The sequence below is a fragment of the Macaca thibetana genome, chromosome 1 (genome assembly GCF_024542745.1).
Source record: "Macaca thibetana thibetana isolate TM-01 chromosome 1, ASM2454274v1, whole genome shotgun sequence".
In the NCBI taxonomy this organism is placed as follows: domain Eukaryota; kingdom Metazoa; phylum Chordata; class Mammalia; order Primates; family Cercopithecidae; genus Macaca; species Macaca thibetana.
Genome location: NC_065578.1, coordinates 128,685,298 through 128,712,356, shown reverse-complemented (window position 1 = coordinate 128,712,356; position 27,059 = coordinate 128,685,298). Strand labels below are relative to the sequence as shown.

Sequence of the window (27,059 nt, the reverse complement as noted above, 5' to 3'; positions counted from 1 at the left end):
ACGAGAGGGGCAGGATGCAGGGGTGGGCTGTCTAGGACTCAGGCTCTGGGGAGGAGGCTCCCACTCCCCCGGGCTGCGGAAGAGAAGGCAGGCTCTCCCCCCTGCAAGGCCACCTCGTCCTACCCCTTGATGACTAGTGACCCGCCTGCAGGGTTTAGAGACAAAGCAAAGACAACTCACCTGGGTTCGGGGGCTGGAGTTGCCCAGGAGGTAGGAGCGGGTGACCAGATTGTCCCCGAAGCTGCCACCCCCACTGCCCCCCACACTGCGGTAGCTGCGAGTGACTGTGACACTGGAGGCAGAAGAGCCAGAGGAGATGGGTCCGCCCACCTGGGCTCCTGAGCCGCTGGCAGATGCCTTGTCGGCAGGCTGCCCGCAGGTCCCGCACAGCACGGTGCGCGAGCGCAGGTTGTACTCAGCGGGGTCCCCCGAGCTGGTGCAGTGGGAGCCCTGGGAAGGGAGACAAGGCTCAGGCGGGACGGCGAGTCTGGGACTGACCACTCAGGCCCAACCAGGGTCCAGGCTCCTGCAGGCTCCCAGCCACCAGGCAGGAAGGTGGGGTTCTGTGCCCAAGGAGCCAGCGGGCAACAGGGCTTTGGGAGGCCAGGGGCCAGGAGGAGGGGAGGGAAGACATAAAAGGGGGGAAGGCTCAGGAAGACTTGGGGACAGAGAACCAGAGAGGGGACTCTGACTCTGTTCTAGCTACTCTGAGCTTAAGAGGAAAAGAAGAGAGAAAGGGAGCAAGCTCGTAGGGCAGCAGGCATGCACTATTAATTGGAGGAGGGGCAGGAATGAGAGAGAACATTCTTGCAGGAAAAATGAGGGAAATGAGAGGATATGCATGCAACAGGAATGGGGGAGAGAGGCAGGGCGGGCATGCCCCACGTCTGTCCTCCCTTCCCTTTCCCAGGAGACAAATCCAGACTCTTGTCCACTGTTCCTACAGAAATATTCCATGGCATCAGAAAGTTCCCACTCCCTTCCTTACCAGAGTAGGGCACCCAGACACCTGGGTTCCCTGTTCAAGGTATAGGGAGGAGAGAGAAGAAAGGCCAGGCCAGCGAGTGAAGTTCCAAAACATTCTTTAATGAAAAGATTTTTGGCACAGGGAGGCTGGGGAGAGGCTGCCCCCAGGCCTGGCTGGGTGGCCCCAGTGCAGGCTGGGCCTCAGCGGCGGCTACCACTCACGTGGTGGTGATGGAGCAGGTCATCTCCATCCTCATCCTCGTCGTCCTCAACCACAGTCACTGAGCGCACCAGCTTGCGCATGGCCACCTCCTGGCAAGGACATGGGACCAGGCCCAAGGGTCAGGGCCAGGGAAGGGTTGTGCAGCATGTCTACCCCAGTGAACACCTGTAACTTTCTTGTGGCCTGCCCTTTGTCCGGCCTGCTTCTTACTCTGTCCTCTGTGGTGACGGAGCTAAGGAACTCATTTCCACTCCAGAGGGACACTGTCAAGCTCTCCGGGTAGGAGTATGGCTCTGCCTTTAACAATCCTCACAGTCCAACTTCTACCCCTTGTGCTGTTGAGGAAGCATCTTTTGGTTTGCCTACTGGGTGGGGAAGTCTGGGGCCTGCAACAGAGAGCTCTAGAAAGGGGCCCTGAATTGACTAACTTGGGTTGGGGGAAGCTGGCTCCGATGTTGGCCACCAGCGGGAACCTCATCCAGCAAGCAGCCAGGCCCAGGCCTACTTACTTCCCCAGTGGAGTTGATGAGAGCAGTGCGCAGGCTGTTCCCGCAGCCCCAGGTGTTCTGTGCCTTCCACACCAGGTCAGTAGGGGGGCTATGGGTGGCCCCAGCTCCTGCAGCCCAGATCTGGAGAGGAGAAAAGGACACTTACCCCAGTGCTCCCATCGCCACCCAAGGCCTCCCCAGAGTCCCAAGTGCCCTGCCACTCACCGTTACCACCTGCCCAGCCTTTAGGGTGAACTTTGGTGGGAAGCGGTAAGTCAGCAAGGGATCATCTCCATTCTGGCGCTTGATCTGCCAATTGCCCATGGACTGGTCCTGCCAGGAAGATAGGGAAGAGGAAGGTGGGGGAGGCTCAACCAGGCTTTTGGGTCTATCTTGCTCAAGGGCCCAGCCCTCTGCCCGCCTGCAATTGAGGCCTCTCCTTCCATCTACACCCACCCCTGTCACTGTCCTTCCCCCTGGGGATAATAGCCATGATCTGTGGACACATACGCAGAGCCAGGCACACGGATATCTTATCTTTCATCTTCCTGACAACTCAAAGACTTAGGGATCATTATTCGTCCCCATTTTACAGATAAGGAAACTGATGCTCTGAGAGGTTAAATAATCTGCTCAAGGTCTCACAGCCAAAGAGTCCAGGAGCCAGGCCTGGAACTAGAGTGTGGAGGAGATATACAGGCTCACCCTGCTCCACCCTCTGAGGGGAGGGATGTTCCTCTCTCCACATGCCATCCCTCTGTCTTGCCACTCTCTCCCTGATGCAGCTGTATCCCCTTAGACCCTGACCAGGAGCCTACCTCATTGGACTTGTTACGCAGCCGGACAAACTTGCCCTCCTCGTCCACCTCCTCCACGGCCACACGCCCACTAGTGCGTGCGTGCTGTGAGAAGCTGCTGCGGCTCTCGGACTCCAGCTTGCGCTTTTTGGTGACGCTGCCCCCACCCTGTGTCTGGGATGAGTGGGAGGAAGCACGGCCGCGGCTACGCTGCGAGGTGGGGCTGGGGGACAGGCGTAGCCTGGGAAGAGGGAGACCAAGTGGGGGTCTAGTCAAGGCCACTCGCCGGCCAGAGGACACCGCCAGCACCTCCCTGACATCTCCCCAGCCCACCTCTCCTCCTCGCCCTCCAGGAGCTTGCGGTAGGCATGGATCTCCATGTCCAGGGCCAGCTTGATGTCCAGAAGCTCCTGGTACTCATCCAGCTGCTGCTGCATCCTTGCCCGCATCTCGGCCATCTCCCGCTCCTTTTCCGCTAGCAGCCGCCGGCTGGTGTCCCGCTCACGGGCCAGCGAGTCCTCCAGGTCTCGAAGCTTCGCCTCCTTGGCTGCCAGCTGCAAGGGGGTGGGAGGGTTTGGTGAGCTCCCAAGGGCCCTAAGTATGGGGAAGGAGGGACGTGGGTCGGCCTAGGAGACACCTGGCTACCCTCTCCAGGATCTGCAATCAGAGGCTTCCCTAGAGCCCTCATCAGAGCCCATCACAAGCTCTAAACATAGTCTTGGCTGGAAACTGGGAAGTCCTTCCCCTTGTCTAACTGAAACCTCTCGTTCTGAGGCTAGACCCTTTTTCTCCTGTTACAAATGGCACAGCCAGCTAGAACAATACTGATGCTTTTAACACCTCACATTGCAGATCTTATGGTAACTCTGAGTTGGGGAGATTAAGAACAGCCTCCATTTTCGAAAGTGAAAACCAAAGCCCTGAGAAGTGAAGGTGAGGTAAGAGTGTACAGAAACAGCACACAGGCCATCTGACTCCACATCCTGCGGCCCTTCTCTGTGGTCCAGGGGACACATTTCATCCCTCTCCTCCTCAGGAACCCCCCCGCCCCAACCCCGGGCTTCCGGCCTGCATCCTGCCCAGACTCCAGGCCCCTGGAGGGAGGGGTGAGGTGGGGTATCACCTGCTTCTGGAGCTGGCTGAGCTGAGCGGAGAGGCTGTCAATGCGGATGCGAGACTGCTGCAGCTCCTCGTGGGCGGCCCCCACCAGGTTGCTGTTCCTCTCAGCAGACTGCCTGGCATTGTCCAGCTGGAGGGAAGGACACAAAGTTATGACTGTGGTGACTGGGAGCGGTGGAGGCACAGGCCTGAGTTGGGCATCACTGCTATAGCCTCAGGTCCTGAGCCACCCTGAGCTCCCTGCCACCATCTGCCTGATCCCAAGGAATAGCCCAGCGTGGGCAAGGGTAGGGCTGCCGAGGGCAGAGGTAGTGAGGGAACCAGCGGAGAGCAAGCACCTTGGCGGAATAAGTCTTCTCCAGCTCCTTCTTGTACTGCTCCACCTGGTCCTCATGCTGGGCCCGCAGTTCCTGCAGGGCGTCTGCCAGCCGGCTCTCAAACTCACGCTGCTTCCCATTGTCAATCTCCACCAGCCGTGTCTCATGACGGCGCTTGGTCTCACGCAGCTCCTGGAAGGGTTGGAACAAGGACACATAAACCAAAATCAGAATTAGTTCCTGGGAGGCCAAGACCCAGGGGCGGGGCTCCCTGCCCAGCCCTACTCCACGAGCCACTACCAGCCCTACTTTAACCTGGGAGCTGAATGCTGGCTGCCCCCAACTCCCTGTCTACTAGGGCAAGGGACACAGGAAGGCGAGCTCTGCATGCAGCTGGTCCCCCCTAGCCCAGCCCAAGTCTGTCATCACCCAGTCCCAGCTCTCTGGCCTGCAAAGCATAGTCCCCACCTCACTGTAGATATTCTTCTGGAAGTCCAGTTCCTCCTTCATGGTCTGCAGCCTGTTCTCAGCATCCACCCGCCGTAGCATCTCATCCTGAAGTTGCTTCTTGGCCTCACCCAGGGCTGCCTCAAGCTGTGAGGAAGCAGGCAGAGGTGAGGAAAAGGGGTCACAGAACACAATGACTGAAAGGAAGCTGAGAGGTGGGTTGCTGCCCGTGCACCCCTTTATACATGTGGAAACAGGTCCAGGGAAGGACAGCCTTGGATGCCTGCAGAGGTCAGGACATCTCACTCACTCTCAGCAGGTACTGTGCTAAGAAAGAAAAGATGTATCTAATACAAAAAAGTAGCCGGGCACGGTGGCACATGCCGTAGTCCCAGCTACTCAGGAGGCTGAGGTACAAAAATCACTTGAACCCAGGAGGTGGAGGTTGCAGTGAGCCAAGATCGCACTACTGCACTCAAGCCAGGGCAACTCAGCGAGACTCTGTCTCAAAAAAAAAAAAAGAAAAGATATATGCCCCCCCAACCACAGGACTCCCTTCTCTGGCACAACATAGCAAATGCTATAAAGGAGGTATGTGCAAAGTACTGAGGGGACATGAGAGAAGAAACCAAAGTAAGCCTGGGGTAGTTGTGGGGGGCTCTGGGAAGGCCTCCAAGAGGCTAAGACCCAAGGGACAGGCTAGCAGGGCCTACAGAGAGTTACTGTCATGACTTCAAGGGCAGAAACAAGCATGTACAGACACAGAGGTATGAAGGCATGCATGTTCTGGGGTCTTTGGAAAGATCAGTCCTGCTGAAGCCTGAAGTATGGGGTGGGAAGGGATGGGAGAGGTGGCTGGGTCAGTAGGCAGGGGCTGGCACATGAAGAGATGCCCTTATCTGCCATGAAAAGAACCTGAGGATGTTTGAGCAGGGGAGCACCATGCTTAGATTTTCTTTTCTTCTTTATTTATTTATTTTTTTATTTTTATTTTTTATTTATTTATTTATTTTATTTATTTATTTATTTTTTGAGACGGAGTCTCGCTGTGTCTCCCAGGCTGGAGTGCAGTGGCGTGATCTTGGCTCACTGCAAGCTCCGCCTCCCGGGTTCACGCCATTCTCCCGCCTCAGCCTCCCAAGTAGCTGAGACTACAGGCGCCCGCCACCACGCCCGGCTAGTTTTTTGTATTTTTAGTAGAGACGGGGTTTCACCATGTTAGCCAGGATAGTCTCAATCTCCTGACCTCGTGATCCACCCGCCTCGGCCTCCCAAAGTGCTGGGATTACAGGCTTGAGCCACCGCGCCTGGCCTTTTATTTATTTTTTTTGAGACGGAGTCTTGCTCTGTCACCCAGGCTGGAGTGCAATGGTGCGATCTCGGCTCACTGCAAGCTCCGCCTCCCAGGTTCACGCCATTCTCCTGCCTCAGCCTCCCGACTAGCTGGGACTACGGGCACCTGCCACCAGGCCTGGCTAATTTTTTGTATTTTTAGTAGAGACGGGGTTTCACCGTGTTAGCCAGGATGGTCTCGATCTCCTGACCTTGGGATCTGCTGGCCTCTCAAAGTGTTGGGATTACAGGCGTGAGCCACCGCACCTGGCCTCTTTTTTTTTTTTTTGAGATGGAGTCTCACTCTGTCGCCAGGCAAGACATGCAGTGGTGCAATCTCGGCTCATTGCAACCTCCACGTCCCAGGTTCAAGCGATTCTCCTGCCTCAGCTTCCCAAGTAGCTGGGACTACAGGCACGCGCCATCACACCCAGCTGATTTTTGTATTTTTAGTAGAGACGGGGTTTCACCATGCTGGCCAGGATGGTCTCGATCTCTTGACCTCGTGATCCGCCCAGCCGTATGGCTTAGATTTTCATTTAAGAAAGCACAGGCTGGGCTAAGTGTGGTGGCTCATGCCTATAATCCCAGCACATTGGGAGACTGAGGCAGGAAGAACTCTCATGGCCAGGAGTTCAAGACCAGCCTCAACAACATAGAGAAAACACGTTTTGCCGGGCGTGGTGGCTCACACCTGTAATCCCAGCACTTTGGGAGGCCGAGGCGGGCAGAACACCTGAGGTCAGGAGTTCAAGACCAGCCTGGCCAACATGGTGAAACCCCATCTCTACTAAAAATACAAAAAGCAGCTGGGCGTGGTGGTGGGCACCTCTAATCCCAGCTACTCAGGAGGCTGAGGCAGGAGAATGGCTTGAACCCGGGAGACGGAGGTTACAGTGAGCCGAGATTGTGCCATTGCACTCCAGCCTGGGTGACAGAGTAAGACTCCGTCTCGAAAGAAAAGACAGAGAGAGAGAGAACATGTCTCTATTTATAAAGAAAACAGGGCGGCCGGGCGCGGTGGCTCAAGCCTGTAATCCCAGCACTTTGGGAAGCTGAGACGGGCGGATCACGAGGTCAGGAGGTCGAGACCATCCTGGCTAACACGGTGAAACCCCGTCTCTACTAAAAAATACAAAAAAACTAGCCGGGCGAGGTGGTGGGCACCTGTAGTCCCAGCTGCTCGGGAGGCTGAGGCAGGAGAATGGCGTGAACCCGGGAGGCGGAGCTTGCAGTGAGCCAAGATCGCACCACTGCACTCCAGCCTGGGCGACAGAGCAAGACTCTGCCTCAAAAAAAAAAAAGAAAGAAAGAAAAAGAAAAACAGGGCAAGGAAGCACAGGCTGATCAGTGCATCCAGGAAGGGCTGGGGGAGGGGTACAACTGGGAGGCAGCAGACCAGACCCAGGAGGAAGGTGGCCCAGCCTTGGTTTGGTGGCTTCTCCGGGTCTTTCCCTGGTACACTGTGATGTTAGGGCCTGGGAAGGGAAAGAACCCAGGATGGAAATTTGGCCACTGACTCTCATCCTGGCCCCGCTATGAACAGATGAGACTGTGAAATAAACTGCTTTTTTGATTCCTAGCTTTTATTTATTATTTATTATTTATTTTTATTTTTTTAATTTTTTGAGATGGAGTCTCGCTCTGTCACCTAGGCTGGAGTGCAGTGACCCGATCTCGGCTCATTGCAACCCCACCTCCCGGGTTCAAGCGATTCTCCTGCCTCAGCCTCCCAAGTAGCTGGGATTACAGGTGGGATTACTGGTCTCCAACTCCTGACCTCAAATGACCCACCCGCCTCAGCCTCCCAAAGCGCTAGGATCATAGGCATGAGCCACCACGCCTGGCCCAATTCCTAGCTTTTAACACGATAAACTGGAGAAGAGTGTTTTGAAAGTAAAGGCCACTATATATACACAAAGCATTATTAACACATGTCCCATATGTAATTAGCCATCCACTTCTTTTTTTTTTTTTTTTTTTTTTGAGACGGAGTCTCGCTCTGTCGCCCAGGCTGGAGTACAGTGGCGCGATCTCAGCTCACTGCAAGCTCCACCTCCCAGGTTCATGCCATTCTCCTGCCTCAGCCTCCCAAGTAGCTGGGACTACAGGCGCCTGCCACCACGTCCGGCTAATTTTTTGTATTTTTAGTAGAGATGGGTTTCACCGTGTTAGCCAGGATGGTCTCGATCTCCTGACCTCGTGATCTGTCCGCCTCAGCCTCCCAAAGTGCTGGGATTACAGGTGTGAGCCACCACGCCTGGCCTCCTGGATTATTTTAAATTCACTGTGGTAGATCCCATGGGCAGTCAAATTAGGATAAGATGTGGCCTCAGTGGCTGAAATGACTCTAGGACAGGTGAATGGCTCTGAAATCAGGTGGCAGGTCAGACCAGGCACCACATGGGGGAGGGCCTAGGTAGAAGAGTGAGTGTACATGTGTTAGGTAGGGCCATGGGCAGGCCCTGCAGGGTGGCCTCACCTTGGCCACCTGGCCCCGCAGATCATGCAGCTCGCCCTCCAGCGTGCGCTTCTCACTGAGAGCAGTGCTCAGTGCGGCCTCCTTGGAATTGAGCAGAGCCTCCAAGTCCTTCAGCCGAGCCTGAGCAGCCATCAGGTCACCCTCCTTCTTGGTATTGCTAAAGAAGAGAGGGGAGAGTGGATTTAAGAGAAGGAATCTGCATGCCTAGACAGTGCCAGGCTCCCAAGAGGTCAACCATGGGGGCTGGCGCTGCTGTCCCTGCAACTACCAGGAGAGGGCATCCTTGCATTAGGTTGGTTTGCATCTGCTTGCCTCTGGGGCTGGGCTCCCACCTCCCCAAGGTCTCTGAAAACCCCCTTCCTGCTTCTCCACCCTTCCCATGAGTCAGGGCTCAGGAACGTGCCTGGGGCCAAGGGCAGAGCTCTACCCCGTGATATGAATGCTTTTCCCTCTCTCTCCTCCCATTCTTTCCCAAAGAGACAGGGGCACCTTTGTCTCCTGCCCCTTCCCACACAGGGCCTTAGCCTTCTCCCTGGACTCCACCCACTTCCCTTTGGCCAAGCTTCCCTTCCTCAGAGGAGCCTGACAACTAAGCTCATGGCCCACTTGTCCCTAGCACTTCTCGGTCTGAGCCCCAAAGGTACTGGTCACCTCTCCTAGTCCCTTTTACACATGTGGGACTGTGGGGAAGGAAAGTCTGGTTAGAGTTCAGAGGGACCTCAGACAAGGACAACCAGGCACAATATTGACCCTTTCCTTTCTCAGGACCCAGTCTGGGTGCCCTGATCTGCACTGAACAGAGGGGTCCCTGCCTCCGTCCCTCCTGCCTCATCCATGCCCTGGGAGAAGGCTGAGCCCTATCCATCTACCACAGCCTCAGCATCTGCCTCCAGGTGTGGATCCCAGGCCTCCAGGTCTATCTGGGCCCCAGCTTTAAGCCTCCCTGCTCCTCAAAGTGGGTAAAGCTTTAGCTATAACCAGTCAAACGGAGCTGTCTCTGCCACCTCCTTCACCTTTTCTGGGCCCCTGATTATTTTTGCTAGTGGACTGGAGAAATAGAAAGGTCTTATTTTCTTAAAAACCTCCAGAGAACCCAGGAACTTTCTAGATGTTACAATCCCTTCACAAATATAGGGTGAGAGAAAGCAGCAGACCCAGGGAGTGGAGGGAAAGATCCAAAGGACCTGGTTCCAGCTGCCATCTGTAACTCATCAGTGCTTAAGCATGAGCCCACCACAGCAGATGGAAAAAAGGAAAACCAAGCGTGGGCAGAAGGAAAAATCTATCCTGGAAAGGAGAAAAGCAGCCCTGCCAACATTTTTCTCCTACCACAAAAGCCCTAAACTCCAAGAGGCCCAGCAATTCACTCTGAAGAGGGATAGGGAAGGCTAGATGTGCAGAAGCTCTGGAGGACGAGACCCAGGCGGTGTTCTGCCATCGGCTTAGGAGAGTCCAAAAAAGGAGTCACCCCCACCTCCCCCACCAGGCAGAGAGGAGGATAGAGTGACACTCAGAGGGGCAGGGGAAGGACGTGAAAAGTCAGAGGGAGCTCCCCCAGCCTGCACACTTGCTCAGCCCAGGCCTCTGGCCACACCTCAGAACAAGTTGTTTAATGCAAGTGTCTGTCTCCTGCAAAAAAGAGCCCCTTCCAGAACCGGAGAATGTATTCCCTCCTCTGTCTCAGTCAGAAAAGCTAAAAATAAAGTCAAAACCCAGCTCAGGTTTTGGCTGCCATCCGGCCCAGCCCCTGGCTGGGAGCACAGCCCCAACTTTCCATGACTTCAGAACTTTTCCGAAGCTGAAGCAGCTGCAGGGGGAGGAGGGAGAATGAAGAAAAACCGCTGGTAAAGCGACTGGGGCAGACTTAGATTCCGAGCTCCTTGGGCTGACTCCCAGGCTGGCTGGGGCTTCCCAGAAGAGGCCTCCCTACCCTGAAGGCTAACGGCTGCAGATGGCTGTACTGGGAGGCTCTCAGAATTTAGAGAACTAGAAGGAGCTTAGAGTTGGTTCAGCTCAACCCTCTCCCTTTTATAGATGAGGAAACTGAGGCACAGAGGAGGAAGGTGAATGGCCCAGTGTCAATTACCGCAAGCCAGCAGCAGCATTCCAGTCAATTCTAGCTGCTGATCTAAGGTTCTTCCTTCTCCACCTCACTGCTTTCCTAAGCCACAAGTTCCAGAGAGAACGGAGAAGCCAGGAGGAGGAAGAGGGCAGACACTATGGCACAAAGTGTTCCCCCCGACCAGCCAGCCTGAGCTGAAAGCTGTAAGGCAATGGGATGATTTCCGATGTCTCAAGGGCACCTCTTCCCTAGTCCTGTCTCCCCAGCCTCCTTAGGTACCAGGAGGAATTCCAGGAGTTCCCCCTGGTAATAGCCTTTCCTTGCCAGTGCCTGGCAGATACCAACTGAGGAAAACAGAGATGCATGGTCCTGTGCCCTGCGAGCTTATGGGCTGATGAGGACAGAAGTTTTTTCTTCAGGCTAACCTCTTCACCTTCTGCTGCTTGCAAAAGTAGTGGTGGCAGTGATAATAATAACATAACAGCAAACACTTACATAGAGCCTATTAGGTACCAAGCACTGCTCTAAATATTATAATGTTAATTCATGTCATTTTCACAGCTACCCTATGCGATAGGTGCTATTCCTTTTTTTTTTTTTTTTTTTGAGACGGAGTCTGGCTCTGTCGCCCAGGCTGGAGTACAGTGGCCGGATCTCAGCTCACTGCAAGCTCCGCCTCCCGGGTTCACGCCATTCTCCTGCCTCAGCCTCCCGCGTAGCTGGGACTACAGGCGCCCGCCACCTCGCCCGGCTAATTTTTTTTTGTATTTTTTAGTAGAGACGGGGTTTCACTGGGTTATCCAGGATGGTCTCGATCTCCTGACCTCATGATCCGCCCGTCTCGGCCTCCCAAAGTGCTGGGATTACAGGCTTGAGCCACCGCGCCCGGCCAATAGGTGCTATTCCTATGCAATTGAGGAAATAGGCACAGAAAGCTACGTCCAGGGTCCCGCAGCAAGAAGACAGGGGAGCTGGAAATCCACGCTATACCACTTTGGCACAAGCCACAGTATATGGTCTCCAAAGAAAGTAAGGGGGCTGACTGGGCGTGGTAGCTCACACCTGTAATCCCAGCACTTTGGGAGGCTGAGGCAGGTGGATCACTTGAGACCAGGAGTTCGAGACCAGCCTGCCAACATGGTGAAACCCTGACTCTATTAAAAATACAAAAACTAGTTGGGCACGGTGGTGCACGTCCGTAGTCCCAGCTACTTGGGAGGCTGAGACATGAGAATTGCTTGAGCCTGGGAGGCAGAGGTTGTAGTGAGTCGAGATTGTGCCACTGTACTCCAGCCTGGGCAACAGAGTGAGACTCTATCTCAACAACAACAACAACAACAAAAAAAGTAGCTGGGTATGGTGGTGGGCACCTGTAGTCCCAGCTGCTCAGGAGGCTGAGGTAGGAGGATCACTTGAACTCGGGAGGCAGAGGTTGCAGTGAGCCAAGACTGTGCCACTGCACCACGGCATGGGTGACAGAGTGAGACTCCATCTCAAAAAAAATACAAAAAGAAAGTAAGGGGGGTATATATCTTTCCCTCGTGGAGGTTTTGACTATCACTGCAAAGAGAGGAGATTAAGGGACCAAGACACACCCTGCAGATGAGAGAAACCACGAGCAGAGAGGGAAGCGAGGAAGAACCTTTGTGGTTTTCTTAGTCAGGCACAGGGAGCTCCCATCTGCAGGGAAGAAGCCACTATCACCCATGGGCTCATGACTCAGACCTCAGGAGCTCTGTGGCCAGGGAGCCACACGCACACCCCAAGAAATGACTAGGGATACAGTAGAGCCCAGCGTCTCTCCTCCCTCCTCCCTGCCCCTGCCCCCAAGCGCCATTTCCTTCCTAGGAGGGGCCCTCAGACCTAGCAGGGACCAAAGTAGACCCTGGCCAGGCATTCAGCCCCAGGGTGGTGGTGCAGCCCAGTCCACTGGGGGCTGGCATCAGGAAAGCTGGGCACATGCTGAGTGCCGTCCCCATGCTGGGTTGGCAGGGAGGACAGGGTGGGGCAGGCCAGAGGAGCTGGGAAGGGTGGGAACCTGGGCCCCTCAGGTGATTCATGCTCAGGCACACAATACCCAGGCAGGGGTCGGGAAATCCTCTAGTGCTCACAGGGGAGACCCTGGCTTTGCGCGCGTCCTGCCCCAGGCCGGGTGCTGTGCCAACAGAGCGCCAGTCCTTTCCCTTGCATCCTCCAGGTTCCCCAAGCACAGGAGTGGCTGCATCCCAGCGGCCTCGTGAGGCGAGAAGGGCTGGGCATCCTGTTTCTAACTCTTCCCATCACTGGCAAATCTGATCTCAGAAAGAGGGAAGAGAGGGGGTAGGGAGGGGAACAGAGAGGAAAGAATAAGGTAGAAATGAGAGCTGACACTTGCAAGTGTGACCCAAAGCAGTGGTCTGCAGGGTTGTGCCTGGTGGGACAAGGAAGCCTGGCTCCCGGGCTGCAGCAGGCCTGGGCCCTTGGGGCTGTTTGGGGAAGAAAGGCACCAGCACAGCAAAGGGGCTGGGTGGGCACCAGGCCAGGCACTGACCCACCCTCTGAGTCACCCTGCTCAGCCCAACTCTGATGCCAGATATGGAAGCCAGGGCCGGCCACAGGCCTGTTTGGGCCCGGTTGCTGGGAGCAACATGCTAGGCCCGAGGGAGAGGCCTCCGTTTCCTCTTCCAGTCTGGGGGAGAAGCAAGAGGGGCAGACACTGTGGCTAAAAATAACAAGTGGGAGGGGAAGACAAAGGGGAGGTGGAGGAGCTGGCCCAGCCCTGCAGGGACTCCTTAGACCCAGTCCCCGGCACCCCTGCTCACCAGCCCTCAGAGTTCCCCATCGCCAGGCAGCACACAGGAAGGGAGCAGAAGAGCAGAGGGTCTCCCAGCCCTGGGCATTTCCTATCTCCCAGGAACGTCGCCCCCTGTGGCCAGGTGGGTACAGGGAGTCCACCTGGTGGCAAATGCTCTCCTGTATCCTCCTGGGCATCTAATTTTTTAAATTTTAATTTAAAAATTTTTCATTTATTATTATTATTATTATTATTTTGAGATGGAGTCTCATTTTGTCACCCAGGCTGGAGTGCAGTGGTGCAATCTAGGCTCACTGCAACCTCCGCCTCCCAGGTTCAAGTGATTCTCCTGCTTCTCAGCCTCCCGAGTAGCTGGATTACAGGCCTGCACCACCATGCCGGGCTAATTTTTCTATTTTTAGTAGAGACAGAGTTTCACCATGTTGGCCAGGCTGGTCTCAAACTCCTGACCTCAGGTGATCCACCCACCTCTACCTCCCAAAATGCTGGGATTACAGGCATGAGCCACCACACCCGGCCTCTATTTTATTATTTTTTCTTTTTCTTTTTTTTTTTCTTTTTGAGTCTCGCTCTGTCGCCCAGGCTGGAGTGCAGTGGTGCGATCTCGGCTCACTGCAAGCTCCGCCTCCCAGGTTCAAGCGATTCTCCTGCCTCAGCCTCTTGAGTAGCTGGGACTATAGGTACCCGCCACCATGCCTGGCTAATTTTTGTATTTTTAGTAGAGACGGGGTTTCACTGTGTTTGCCAGGATGGTCTCAATCTCCTGACCTCGTGATCCACCCGCCTTGGCTTCCCAAAGTGCTGGGATTACAGGCGTGAGCCACCGCGCCCGGCCATTATTATTTTTGAGACAGAATCTCGCTCTGTTGCCCAGGCTGGAGTGTAGTGGCATGATCTCGGCTCACTGAAACCTCCACCTCCTGGGTTCAAGCAATTCTTGTGCCTCAGCCTCCAGAGTAGCTGGGATTACAGGTGCCTGCCACCACATCCAGCTAATTTTTGGCATTTTTAGTAGAGATAGGGTTTCACCACGTTGGCCAGGCTGGTCTTGAACTCCTGGCCTCACATGATCCTCCTGCCTCAGCCTCCCAAAGTCCTGGGATTACAGGTGTGAGCCACTGCACCCAGCCCCTCCTGGATACCTAGACCTCTGCCCAGGCTGACTTCCTGCCATGTGACGAGGCGTCTTCTGCTGACACCCCAAGTCAGTCTGCACGCTCCTACCACCCCTCCTCCTTTGGTTCCAGCAACTCCTCCTACTGCAATATATCCTCCTTCCCTCTGTCCCTCCCTCTCATTCACCCAAAACCTCCCTACCCCTTATCCTACTTGAGCTTGTCTCAGCTCTGCCCTGCTGATTTCAGCCAGTGTTGGGTCGTGGGGCTTTTTCTGTGTGTCCCCCAAATACCCTGAGACTAGACGGTTCACAGGCTCAAGGCTTCTAGAGGAATCTTCTCCTGAACCAACTCCTATGCTTTTACAGGGGGAAACTAAGGCCTGGAGACGGGTAGGCTCAGGCACTAAAAACCTGCCCCCAGGTCACCTGAGGACATTCACAGCAGATTGGTGCAAAACATAGAAAATGGCACGATACACACAGACACTGCAGAGAGTAACACACAGAGATCCAATAAGACAGTCTGGGAAGCGTGTCTGCCTCTGACTCACGTGCTGGGAGATACCCCAGTCAGAGAGTGACACGGAGGTCTAGTGAAACTGCCACTCCCACCCACACTCAAATATACACATACCCACACCTTTGGGTCATGAGGTTTGATAGCTCCCACCCACCCCCACAAAGTAACCACTGCTTGGTTTCCTGACTAGTCTGTGGGTCTGCGACCACTCGGGTAAGGGCAGGATATGGAGACTTCCCCTCCCTGGCATTCGAGGTGCTATCCCTCTCTGGAAAGGAGACCTTAAAGAGAGGAACTGAGGCTGGGCGCGGTGGCTCATGCCTGTAATCCCAGCACTTTGGGAAGCCAAGGTGGGTGGATCACGAGGTCAGGAGTTTGAGACCATCCTGGCCAAGATGGTGAAATCCCGTCTCTACTAAAAATAAAAAAATTAGCCAGGCATGGTGGCGGGTACCTATAGTCCCAGCTATTCGGGAGGCTGAGGCAGGAGAATTGCTTGAACCCAGGAGGCGGAGGTTGCAGTGAACTGAAATCACGCCATTGCATTCCCGCCTGGGCAACAGAGTGAGACTCCATCTCAAAAAATTAAAAAAATAAATAAATAAATTAGCTGGGCATGGTGGCACATGCCTGTAATCTCAGCTACTCAGGAGACTGAGGCAGGAGAATATCTTGAACCCGGGAGGCGGAGGTTGCAGTGAGCAAGATTGCGCCACTGCACTCCAGCCTGGGCAACAGAGCGAGACTCTGTCTCAAAAAAAAAAAAAAGAGAGAGAGAGAGGGGAACTGAGGGGGTCAGCTGTTCCAGAGACTTAGAAGCCCTTTGAGCCTTCCCCAAACCCCAACCTGTGAAGTTCTGCATATCGTACACCTCAAAAGCCCATAGGTGCCCCAGGATGGAACACCCCGACCTCCTCACGCAGGCACGTGCACCCACAGCAGGCATGGCTCTGCTTCCACACGCTTCCCTTGGGCGTGCGTGACACCTGCCAAACAGTCAAATATGCCAGGGTCTGAGGTCTCTCAGATCCCCTTCCAGAGCCACCAGGCTCCCAGCTGTCCTCCCCTAAGACAAAGCCAGGTCTTAATTCCAGGCAGAGGGAGGGGCTGAAGTAGGGAGAACTGGTGCTGAGAGAGGGATAGGAGGCCTGTTGACATGTTCAGACGCAACTCCAGTAGAAGCGCTGGGCCTGGCAGGGGGCCAGGCCTGAGTCACAGCTGCTGGGCGTATCAACATGGCATTGTACAGAGGCAGGAGAAGCCTGAGGCCAGAGGCCAGGGCACTGGGGTCCCGGACAATGGGCGACTGGCTTCCTCACCAGCCGCCCCCTGCAAGGTCTCCTGCCAAGTGCCACTTTTCTTCTTCCCGGCCTCTCTCTCCAGAAGTCATTCCTGTGTTGTCACAAAAATGCAGGGGTGGGGCTTGGGGATAGAGCAAAAGAAGTCGTGGCTGGAGGAGGGAGGGATGGCCTAAGAAGATAGTAGAATGTCCTGAAGCGGGAGGGAGGGAGGCCAGTGACCAAAAGGAGGGACATTTAGGGGATTCTCTTCACAAGAAGCCAATTCAGCAGCCCCTTAACTCTCCATCTGGTGGCACATAGTTATTAAACCTGAGGACACTGGGAGAGAGTGGAAGCCACACCCCAAGGTCAGGAGAAGAACTGGGGGAGGACCTAGGCAGTCTGGTCTCACTGCATTCCAGCTCTAGCCTCAGAAGACACAGCTGTCTCCTAGCCGGCAGAAGGTGGCAGTGTTAGAGCTTTGGGAAGAAAGAGGAACCTTGGTGACCCCAAATAGCCTCCTCTCAACTGCCCAGAACCTAGACCCCTTGAAATGAAGTCTAGCTCCCCTGAGCCAGCCCTAAAAGGACTCATGTGTCCTATCTCCCTTCCATTTGTCCCCGTCAAATTCAGACCACGGTCCTTCTTGCTGCAACTTGAATGTAGTTCTCAAGAAAAGGCCACGCCTCAGCCTCTGCTTCCCTGACTAGACAAGCTTAGGGTCTCCTGTCCACTCTCCACTCTGCCCTCTACCGTGACTCAGCACCCCTGCCGGGCCTGGGATCTCAGCCAGAATTATTCCTGGCTTCGGCAGGCGGGATTCCGGCTTCCTCTCTCACAACTTGGGGGAGGCAAGCGTGAGGGGAGGACTCCCCTTCCCAAACTCTATCCCCTTCCTTAAGGGATTGGTAGGGGCCAAGACCTCCTCCCAGCCCAGCCACAGGTTGGGGGAGCCAGTATGGGTGCCGGAAGGGTGGAAGGGGGGCAGCCCAAGGTCACTGTGCCCCTCCCTCGGGTTCCAGGCACTGTTCTCTAATCCTGGCCAGCTCTAAGGTAACAGTCCTGCCTCTCCTAGGCCTTCGCCTTAGCCCCCAACGCGGGTCAACGGGAGCCATTCCTGTGCCGAGTCTCCCTTTCCTACTCTATGACACAGCCCTTTCTACCGTCTAGAAGGCAGAGGCATTGAAAACGAGTTGTCCTTTCCTAGTAGCAATGAAAACAAAGCATTTGCCAAGAGGGTAATATCACAATTTAACCATTTCTAATAAACTTTCATGAGGAAATAGAGAAATGTGGTAGTATTTTTAATTCCACAGCTTGTGGGAAACATTTCCATTGAGAACAGCGTTAGCTATTAACTATATTCACATTATTTATATTTGATTTTACTATTAATAACTTGGCATTTTAGAGGACTGTTTTCCCACTTTGTGGGTCACTGTACTACTTTGGAACCTAAAAGGTCTCTGGAGAGTTTCTGCTCCAATCCCTTTCTTTTACAGCTAAGGAAAGCCAGAGAGGGGAGGTGATTTGCTCAAGGTCACACAGCAATTTAGTGAAAGGGCCACTCCCAGAACTAAGGGCACTGAGGGCTAGGATGTCTACTATATCACAATGCCTGTCATTTTGTTGGTGGATCACCTTGTCCCTTATTTATTTATTTATTATTAGTATTACTTTTTTGAGATGGAGTCTTGCTCTGTCACCCTGGCTGGAGTGCAGTGGCGCGTTCTCCTGGGTTCAAGCAATTTCTGGCTAATTTTTGTATTTTTAGTAGAGGCAGGGTTTCACCATGTTGTCCAGGCTGGTCTCGAACTCCTGACCTGAAGTGATCTGTCTCCCTCGGCCTCTCAAAGTGCTGGGATTACAGGCGTGAGCCACTGCGCCTGGCTTGCCTTGCCCCTTATTGAGGGATAAGAGACCCTGCAATCTTCCAGAGATCTCCTATAATATTAGAGCTCGGCCTGTCAGTACACTGGGCCCCCAAGGAGGTGAGAATGGAATGAACCCTGCCCCCGTGTCTGGGCCTCTGAAGACTTGGTCTTGGCTGCTGCAGCTGCTAGGGGCGGCGAGGGGCTGGGGAGGAGGGAAGCGAGCGGGAGGGGAGCAGAAAGCACAGTTGGTAGGTGAAGGGATCTCCTACCAGTTGTCGGCCCAGCTGTCCTGGGCTTCAGCGCAGACACTAAGCTACTAAATCACTGGGGGGTGGACCTGGGAGTGGGGGCAATGGGCACATCCATGCAAGAGTAAGTCTCAGACTCCTGGAGGCCAGGGGAAGTGCCAAGCAAGGGCACTAATAGTGGGAAGGCAATAGGGGGTCCTAGTGAGGAATTATTCTCTTTTTTGTTTCTCTTGGGCTCTTTAAGTACTTCTCACCCCCAGGTTTAGCTGCACCCTTCTTCTTTCTCTTTGAATCAGAATGTGGATTTGGGCTGGGGTGCAGTGGCTCTCACCTGTAATTCCAGCACTTTGGGAGGTCAAGGTGGGTGGATTGCTTAAGCACAGGAGTTTAAGACCAGCCTGGGTAACATGATGAAACCCGGTCTCTACTAAAAATAGAAAAATTAGCCGAGCATGTGGCACGTGCCTATAGTCCCAGCTACTTGGGAGGCTGAGGTGGGAGGATCACTTGAGCCCAGGAGGTGGAGATTGCAGTAAGCCAAGATCATGCCACTGCACTCCAGGCTGGGCCAGAGAGCGAGACTGTCTCAAAAAAAAAAAAAAAAAAAAAATTTGGTAGTGGAGGGTTGGAGAGGTAACACCAGGAGGTACCCTCAGATAAAGCCCAGGGCCCATGCATCCTCAAAGGTCTCCAATCCCATTAACTTAATGGGCCTGCCAAAAGGCACAGCTTCCTTTCAATCCAGGTGGACAATTCCCATGACAAGTCTCGAGATACTCTCAAGACAAGAATCACGAGCCTCCCAGGGCTCTGACGGTCTCACGATTGGGGGCTAGCAGGGGTCCTGGGTCTTTCCAGGTATAGGCTGGAGCAAAGGCTATTGATCATATGCTAACAGGCCCTGCAGGAGAGCAGTTTTTTTTTTTTCTTCTTTTTCAGAGACAGGGTCTTTCTCTGTCTCCCAGGCTGGAGTGCAGTAGTGCAGTCATAGCTCACAATAGCCTCAAACTCCTGGCTTCAGGTGATCCTCCTGCCTCAGCTTCCCGAGTAGCTGGAACTACAGGTGTTGACCGGCTAATTTTTTGTACAGAAGGGGGTCTTGCTATGTTGCCCAGGCTGGTCTCAAACTCCTGGCCTCAAGTGATCCTCCTGCCTTAGCCTCCCAAAGCACTGGGATTGCAGGCACGAGCCACCAAGTATGGTCATAGAGCATTAAGGTGTCACTGGCCCCAGAGCAGAATTTCCAGGCTGCAGAAGTGAGCCTCAGCTACCTGACTTCACCTTACCTCACCCTCTAGATCCTCCCTCCAACCTGTCCCCCAAGCTAGAGAAGTGAGGCTTAATGGTAAGAGCACACCCAACTGGAAGTCACAAGGTCTGTGCTCAAGTGCTGACCTATCACCCCTTTACTGTGTGACATGGGAAAAGCCTCTGTGCCTCTGTGGCCTTTGCTGTTCTTGTCTTCATCAGAGGCTACATGAACTGGAGCCTGCATCTCCCTGCGTGTCCACACTGGGGCTGCAACAGTGGGCAATCCAGGAAGTTGTCAAGCACCAGGGCCTCGCTGGGGTGGAAGTAGTGCTTCTGCTTTGTGGACCTGGGATCTCCCCACTTCTGACTCAGCCTTCCTCCATCAGTTTCACATGGGAAGGCACAGACCCTGGCACTATCCTGCAGCCCAATCCATGGCTCTGAACTCAACTCTGGATTCTAATTACTTGTGCATGTTGCCTGTCTAGAGAGAGCTATGGTTCCAGACACCACCAGAGGGTCTAAGGAAGGAGCCAGACAAGGGACTCCAGGATTCAATGGGGAGGGGGGCAGAAGATGTAGACATTCAGACCACCATTCCTCTCTTTAAGACAACTGCTGTCTCCACCCTGTCTCCTGCTGTCTCCTGTAAAGCCACCAGGGTGGGAGGGAGGGGGGCAGCATCTGAGTCATCCACCCAGTTGTCTTGCCTGGGGTGGGGCCCAGCTGCAAGCCTGGACTCTAGATGGGCTTCCCTGGTGCTTACAACCTTCCCATTCTGCCTGCACTTGGGTATCCAAATCCCTTGGGCTACAGACTAGAAAGAGACAGAGAAGGGGCAGGGGGGACCAGGTATGGTAGCTCATGCCTACAAATCCCAGCACTTTGGGAGGCCAAGGCCAAGGTAGGTGGATTGCTTGAGCCCAGGAGTTCGAGACCAGCTTGGGCAACACGGTGAAACGCCATCTGTACAAAATATATAAAAAATTAGTGGCCAGGTGCGGTGGCTTACGCCTGTAATCCCAGCACTTTGGAAGGCCAAGGCGGACAGATCAAAAGGTCAGGAGTTCGAGACCAGCCTGGCCAGCATGGTGAAACCTCGTCTCTACTAAAAATACAAAAAATTAGCCGGGCGTGGTAGCAGGCGCCTGTAGTCCCAGCTACTCGGGAGGCCGAGGCAGAAGAATCACTTGAACTTGGGAGGCAGAGGTTGCAGTGAGCCGAGATCATACCACTGCACTCCAGCCTGGGCAACAGAGTGAGATTCCATCTCAAAAAATAATAATAATTAGCTGGGGGCTGGGTGCGGTGGCTCACGTCTGTAATTCCAGCACTTTGGGAGGCCGAGGCAGGTAGATCATGAGGTCAAGAGATGGAGACCATCCTGGACGACATGGTGAAACCCCGTCTCTACTAAAAATACCAAAATTAACTGGGCATGGTGGCATGTGCCTGTAGTCCCAGCTAATTGGGAGGCTGACGCAGGAGAATCGCTTGAACCCAGGAGGTGGAGGTTGCAATGAGCCGAGATCGCACCACTGCACTCAAGCCTGGCGACAGAACAAGATTCTGTCTCAGAAAAAAAAAAAAAAAAAAAAAAATTAGCTGGGCATGGTGGCACACACCTGTAATCCCAGCTACTCAGGAAGTTGAGGTGGGAGAATCACCAGAACCTGGGAGGTTGACGTTGCATGAGCTGTGATCACGCCACTGCACTCCAGCCTAGGCAACAGAACGAGACCCTGTCTCAAAAAAAGGAGAGAGAGAGTACTGGGAAAAGGGATTTCTTCTTGGAGCCTATAATCCAGCCAAACAGAAGGTCCCCCAAACTCCTGAGTGTGGTTGAGGTACCCAGGCTAAGTCAAAAATTGCTACAGGATCTTACAAACAATTCTCCATCCCAATTCCAAATCTGGCCCTGAACTCTGAGCTCTAATTAAACATTAAACCAGACAACACCTTTTCTCTAGGCTTTGGTGGGAGGGGTTGGGAAAATGCCTTTTTTCCTCCCCCAAATTCTTTACCCACTTCTCTACCTCACCCTGAGCACAGCAGACCCAACAGGGAGTGACCAATCCTGGCTCCTCCTACTGTGGGCATAGAAGAGGACAGACACTCCAGTCTGAGTCCCCTTTGTCTTCACCCCACTTTCTATCAGCTTGGGATCCAGGTGTGCAAATCCACCTCTCTTTTCCGGAAGCCCAGCCTTCCCAGCCAGGATCAGTGGGGGAGAACAGAGGCAGGTGGCTAAATATAACAAGTACACACAACACCCCCGCCCTGCCCCATGTGCGCACATACCCGCCTGGTGTCCCAGGCCTGGACAGCTGCACTAGGAGGCAGAGGAGACAAGCTGGCGTGGTTGGATGAGCAAGACTGTCGAATCCATTCAACCTGTTTCCTGATCAAAGTTTTAACCAGAAAACTGCTAAAACTGCTAAAAATGTCCTTCACAGGGATTTGGTAGTTGAGTGGAATGGTTAAGAATGCATCGAATTCTCTGGGTCTCCCCTTCCTTGCTTCCTATCTGTCTTGCTAACTAAATTGTTCGTATCACTAGTAGAAAAACGACAGGCCTGGCGTCAAGCCCGGTGGCTCATGCCTGTAATCCCAGTGCTTTGGGAGGCCGAGGCAGGAGGATTGCTTGAGGCCAAAACTTCAGAACCAGCAGAGCAACATAGCAAGTTTCCATCTTTACAAACAAAAAGGAAAAAAAAAAAAATTAGCCAAGCGTGGTGGTGCCTGCCCTTAGTCTCAGCTATTTGGGAAGCTGAGACGGGAGGATCACTTGAGCCCAGTAGGAGTTCCAGGCTGCAACAAGTTATGATTGCACCATTGCGCTCTAGCCTGAGCAACAGGGCAAGGCCCTGTCTCTGAAAAATACAATAAAAATAAAGAAAAGGACAGGTGTGGTCTCCTTCAGCAGAAATAAAGTTTGAGGTTGGGCCCAGGGGCTCACGCCCTGTAATCCCAGCACTTTGGGAGGCCAAGGCAGGAGGATTGCTTGAACCCAGGAGTTCAAGAGCAGCGTGGGCAACTTGGCAAAACCCCATCTCTATAAAATAATACAAAAACATTAGCTGTGAGTTGTGGTGCTTGCCTGTGCTCCCAGCTACTCAGGAGGCTGAGGCAGGAGGATGGCTTGAGCCAGGGAGGTGGAGGCTGCAGTGAGCCATGACCTTGCCACTGCACTCCAGCCTGGGTAACAGAGTGAAACCCTATCTCAAGAAAAAAAGAAGCCAGGCGCAGTGGCTCACACCTTTAGCCCCAACACTTTGGGAGGCGGAGGTAGGCAGATGACTTGAGGTTAGGAGTTCGAGACCACCCTGGCCAACCTGGTGAAACACCGTCTCTACTAAAAATACAAAATTTAGCTGGGTGTGGTGGCAGGCACCTGTTGTCCCAGCTACTTGGGAGGCTGAGGCAGAAGCATGGCTTGAACCCAGGAGGCAGAGGTTGCAGTGAGCCGAGATCACACTACTGTACTCCAGCCTGGACAACAAAGCGAGACTCCGTCTCAAAAAAACAAAATAAAGGTTGATGGCCGGGCATGGTGGCTCACGCCTGTAATCCCAGCACTCTGGGAGGCTGAGGCGGGTGGATCATTTGAAGGCAGGAGTTTGAGACCAGTCTAGTTAACATGGTGAAACCCTGTCTCTACTAAAAATACAAAAAAAAAAAAAAAAAAAAAAAAAAAAAAATTAGCCGGGTGTGGTGGCTCACGCCTATAATCCCAGCTACTCGGGAGGCTGAGGCAGGAGAATCTCTTGAGCCTGGGAGGTGGTGGTTGCGGTAAGCCAAGATCGCACCACTTCATTCCAGTCTGGGTAACAGAGTGAGACCTTGTCTCAAAAAAAAAAAAAAAAAAAAAGAAAGAAAGAAAAAAAGGTTGAGCCTGTCTTCCTACACACAACTTCCACCGACTCTTCAGAAAGAAGGGCAATGGGCCCGGCGTGGTGGCTCGCGCCTGTAATCCTAGGACTTTGGGAGGCCAAGGTAGGTGGATCACCTGAGGTTGGGAGTTCAAGACTAGCATGACCAACATGAAGAAACCCCTTCTCTACTAAAAATACAAAATTAGCCCAGCATGGTGGCACATGCCTGTAATCTCAGCTACTTGGGAGGCTGAGGCAGGAGAATCGCTTGAACCTGGGAGGCAGAGGTTGCGGTGAGCCGAGATTGTGCCATTGCACTCTAGCCTGGGCAACAAAAGCAAAACTCCATCTTAAAAAAAAAAAAAAGGGCGATGGATCTGCCACACCCACCACACCTAGCAAAGGGTTTTGGGAAGAGCAGAAGTTTGCAGTAGTTGATAAAAGAGAGAGAAGAAGTCAAAGCCAACAGCCCTTTACGGCTCTCCAAGCCCTGTTAGTGCTCTTAAAGGAACCAAATTTTGGGGGGACTGGAAGAGGAAGGCCTATACTTCCAAGCTCCCAAGGCTTTTTTAGGAAAGAAGAAGGTGGAGTTGAGCAGGGTGGGGTAGGGTGGGGCAGGGGTGGGTAAAGTAGGAGTGGCCTGAAGCTTCCAACGGCTGGATTTCAAAAATGTCACTGTATTCCAGCATTTTAATAAGACAAAGATCAAAACGTCAGCAGCTAAGAGGATGGGCCTGAGCAAAGACTGCCTGGCCTGGCTGGGAAAATGAAAGTGGCTCACTCCAAGGAGGGAAGGACAGTGCCCCCAACCCTCGAAGACACTAGGCAGTGGGCCAAGGGAGGAGTGCGGCCAGACCTGGGCATAACACAACTTCCTGAGCTGGGAGCCTCTGCCCTCTGCCTCCCTCCCTCCCTTGCATTCCTGGGCCAAGCAGGCCAAGGGCTGTGGGAGCTGCGGGGGAGCCAATCTCCCGATCTCCCATCTCCGGGAGCTCTTTTGGTGGGCCTGTCAGAGCCCAAGGAAGGTCCCAGACACGCAGAGTGGCAGAGTGAGGGACAGCTTCCCAACCCTTAGAACCCCCGACAAGGTCATGCCGAGGGGGCCACCGCCAAGCCCTCGGGAGGGAAAAGGGGGATTGCCCTGCCTTCCTCACCTCTCTCCAACACGCTGGACAGATGCCAGCTTGGGAGTCATGTCTTAGTGGGCATCATGTGTTCAGAGCCAGCTTGGGCAAAGCTGGCACCAGTGCCAAGCCCGCCAACAAAGTTCTAACAGGACCCTTTCTGCTACTCATATGTGTCCTGGGTGCCCAGAGTTCTTCGAGCTGGCAGGGCTAGTTCTGTTTTGCTTAAGCCCCTCCCGCAGGCTCCAAATAGCTGGCAAATCCCAATCTGACCGAATTCGGGCAGGCCCCAGCCCTAACTTGTCCCTGATACCCCCACCATTCCTTATATCCCCCCCACCCTCTCCCAGAGACCACCTCTTCCCTCTCTGTCCTGTCTTGACAATTCCCCTTGACACTGCCAGTCACTCGCTGGGGGCAGTTCCGGGAAGGGAGGAGACTATGGCAAAGTTATCGGCCTCCAGGCCCTCTCACTCCCTTCCTGCAGTCGGCCAGGGGCGCCGGCCAGCCGCCCTCTCCACTCCCCGCCAGGCACGCAGCCACCTGGGCGAACTCACCGCGCTTTCAGCTCCTTAAACTCCTCACGCACTTTGCTCAGCTCCAGCTGCAGGCGGGCACGCTCCTTGGCCACTGAGTCGAGGGTCTTGCGGGCATCCCCGAGCTCGGCCTCGTAGGCGGCCTTGATGCCGGACACCTCGCGGCTGACCACCTCTTCAGACTCGGTGATGCGAAGGCGCAGCCCTGCGTTCTCCGTTTCCAGCGAGCGAACACGGTCGATGTAGACCGCCAAGCGATCATTGAGCTCCTGCAGGTCCTCCTTCTCCTGCAGCCGGGTGATGCGGGTGGGCGACAGCGGAGTGGAACTGGCCTGCGCCCCGCTGCGGGTGGCGCGCCGCTGGGACGGGGTCTCCATGGCCGGCAGGTTGGCAGCGCTGCCCGCGGGGCAGGGGTCCCGGAAAGGGCTCGGGGCTCGGGCAGAAGGACGGAGACTGCTCGGAGTCGGAGTGCGCCGGCCGGCTGGCTCTCGGCTTGCTACTGGCAGGCGTGGGGATCTGGGCCGGACGCTGTTGGACCTCGGGATCTGGGTTGGCTGGTGTAGGTGCTGCGCTCCCGCGAACACTGAGTCACCGACGCCGGGGCAAAGGCTCTAATAGGTCCTCGTCTGAAGGGAGGAGTGGCCACTGCTCTTAAAGGGGCAGTCCCAGATCCATGGGGGTGGGGGCAGGAGTGGTGAGGAGGGGGAAAGACCGTTGGGGTGTGGCGGAGTCGAGCCCCACCCTCTCCAGCGCACCCCTAACTGCGTGAGGCTTAAGCTTCCCCTCTCTTGGCTGCTCAGTACTGCTGGCTCCAAGCTTGCCCCCATTGCCTCAGACCTTCTGGGCTAGAGGGCAGAGCCAAGGAGGGAGAGTGGGTGGGCAAAAGGGTGGGGGAGAAAGAGAGGGAAGTGGGTGCAAAGCAAGGGAGAGGGTCAGGCAGGCAGGGCTGGGAGCCAGGAAAGTGGGGGGAGGGCTGAGGCTGGTGCCCATCAGTGTGACTCACCCTTCTTCCACCACTGGCTCCCCCTGTCCTCCCAGTAGTAATAGTGAGTCACCCCAACCCCCCCTCCACACGTGGGCAGCCCATTCAGAGCTGCATCTCAGTGTGCCAGGAGTGGGGTGGAGAAGGAATGCCTGGGTTCCCTGGGGGGAACAAAGTTCTGGAACCTGAGTTCCTTTATGCCCCCAATTTGGGGCCAGGGATCAAGGAGTTTGGGGGTCCCTTTTTTGCTTTCTTTTGCCCCAATATATCTCCCTTCAAAACCAAGCATTCGTTTTTAGACCCAAGCAACAAGCCACAGTCCCCTAAAGAAGGCCAAGAATAGGAGCCAGGCACTTCCCCCTTCCATCTCCTGTCCCCTTCCTTTGGACCCAAGCACTGCTTGGGTTCCTTCCCCCTTCAGTCCCTTTCTACTGCTTACCCCACCCAGTCAACTTAATTTTTTTTCCCCAGAACTGTACTTATTTTAATGGATAATTTAAAACAGATACCAGAGCTGTGTGTGCATTCATTACGTTGCCAGGACACTAGGTCCCAGATTTCTGTGGTTCCCAGAGGGGCCTGAAAGGGGGAGCAGGGCTGGGGGCTGGACAGCCAATGTTGGGTCTCTATCCTGGTTTCAGCCAGAAAGAAGGTAGTAGGGGGCAAGAAGGTAGTGGGGGGCAGGAACAGCAAAGACCCCACAGCCTTGCTGGCTGCAAAGGCCAGCACCACATTCATCTCTACTTTCCTCTCTGGCCAGGTCCATTTTGCAGCTGGCTCTGGGGAGGGGCCAGGCTGTCCCCAGGGTCCGCTAGCTCAGGCTCTGGAGCCTCCATCCTCAGGCCTCACCAAGGACCCTTTTGATAAGCCTTCCACTCCCCTCCCCTCATCCTGGCCCCTATTCTGGTCCCATCAGCCACCTCATCCTCTATTTTTTTTTTTTTTTTTTTTTTTTTTTGAGATGAAGTCTTGCTCTCTCACCCAGGCTGGAATGCAGTGGCATGATCTCGGCTCATTGCAACCTCCACCTCCAGGGTTCAAGAGATTCTCCTGCCTCAGCCTCCTGAGTAGCTGGGATTATAGGCACCCACCACCTTGTCCAGCTAATTTTTTATTTTTATTTTTAATAGACATGGGGTTTCACCATGTTGGTCAAACAGGTCTCAAACTCCCGACCTCAGGTAATCTGCCTGCCTCAGCTTCCCAAAGTTCTGGGATTACAAGT

General features: G+C 54.3%; 1 protein-coding gene across 4 annotated transcripts in view; it reads right to left on the bottom strand.

Annotated features, from left to right (window-relative positions):
• LMNA (lamin A/C) overlaps nt 1–27,059 on the bottom strand; it is a 62,063-nt gene that overhangs the window by 1,154 nt on the left and 33,850 nt on the right. For 2 of the 4 annotated variants that reach the window (XM_050753299.1, XM_050753290.1), the window contains exons 1-8: nt 3,932–4,077; nt 3,598–3,723; nt 2,808–3,068; nt 2,496–2,715; nt 1,903–2,010; nt 1,699–1,818; nt 1,189–1,278; nt 181–450 (exon numbers count right to left, since the gene is read on the bottom strand). In XM_050753299.1, coding sequence (XP_050609256.1) covers nt 181–450; nt 1,189–1,278; nt 1,699–1,818; nt 1,903–2,010; nt 2,496–2,715; nt 2,808–3,068; nt 3,598–3,723; nt 3,932–4,077 — 1,341 coding nt within the window. Of the gene's footprint in view, nt 1–180; nt 451–1,188; nt 1,279–1,698; nt 1,819–1,902; nt 2,011–2,495; nt 2,716–2,807; nt 3,069–3,597; nt 3,724–3,931; nt 4,103–4,378; nt 4,505–8,171; nt 8,329–12,344; nt 12,473–24,873; nt 25,479–27,059 lie in introns of those variants that run through there. The other 2 variants (XM_050753281.1, XM_050753284.1) reach the window with 2 other exon arrangements.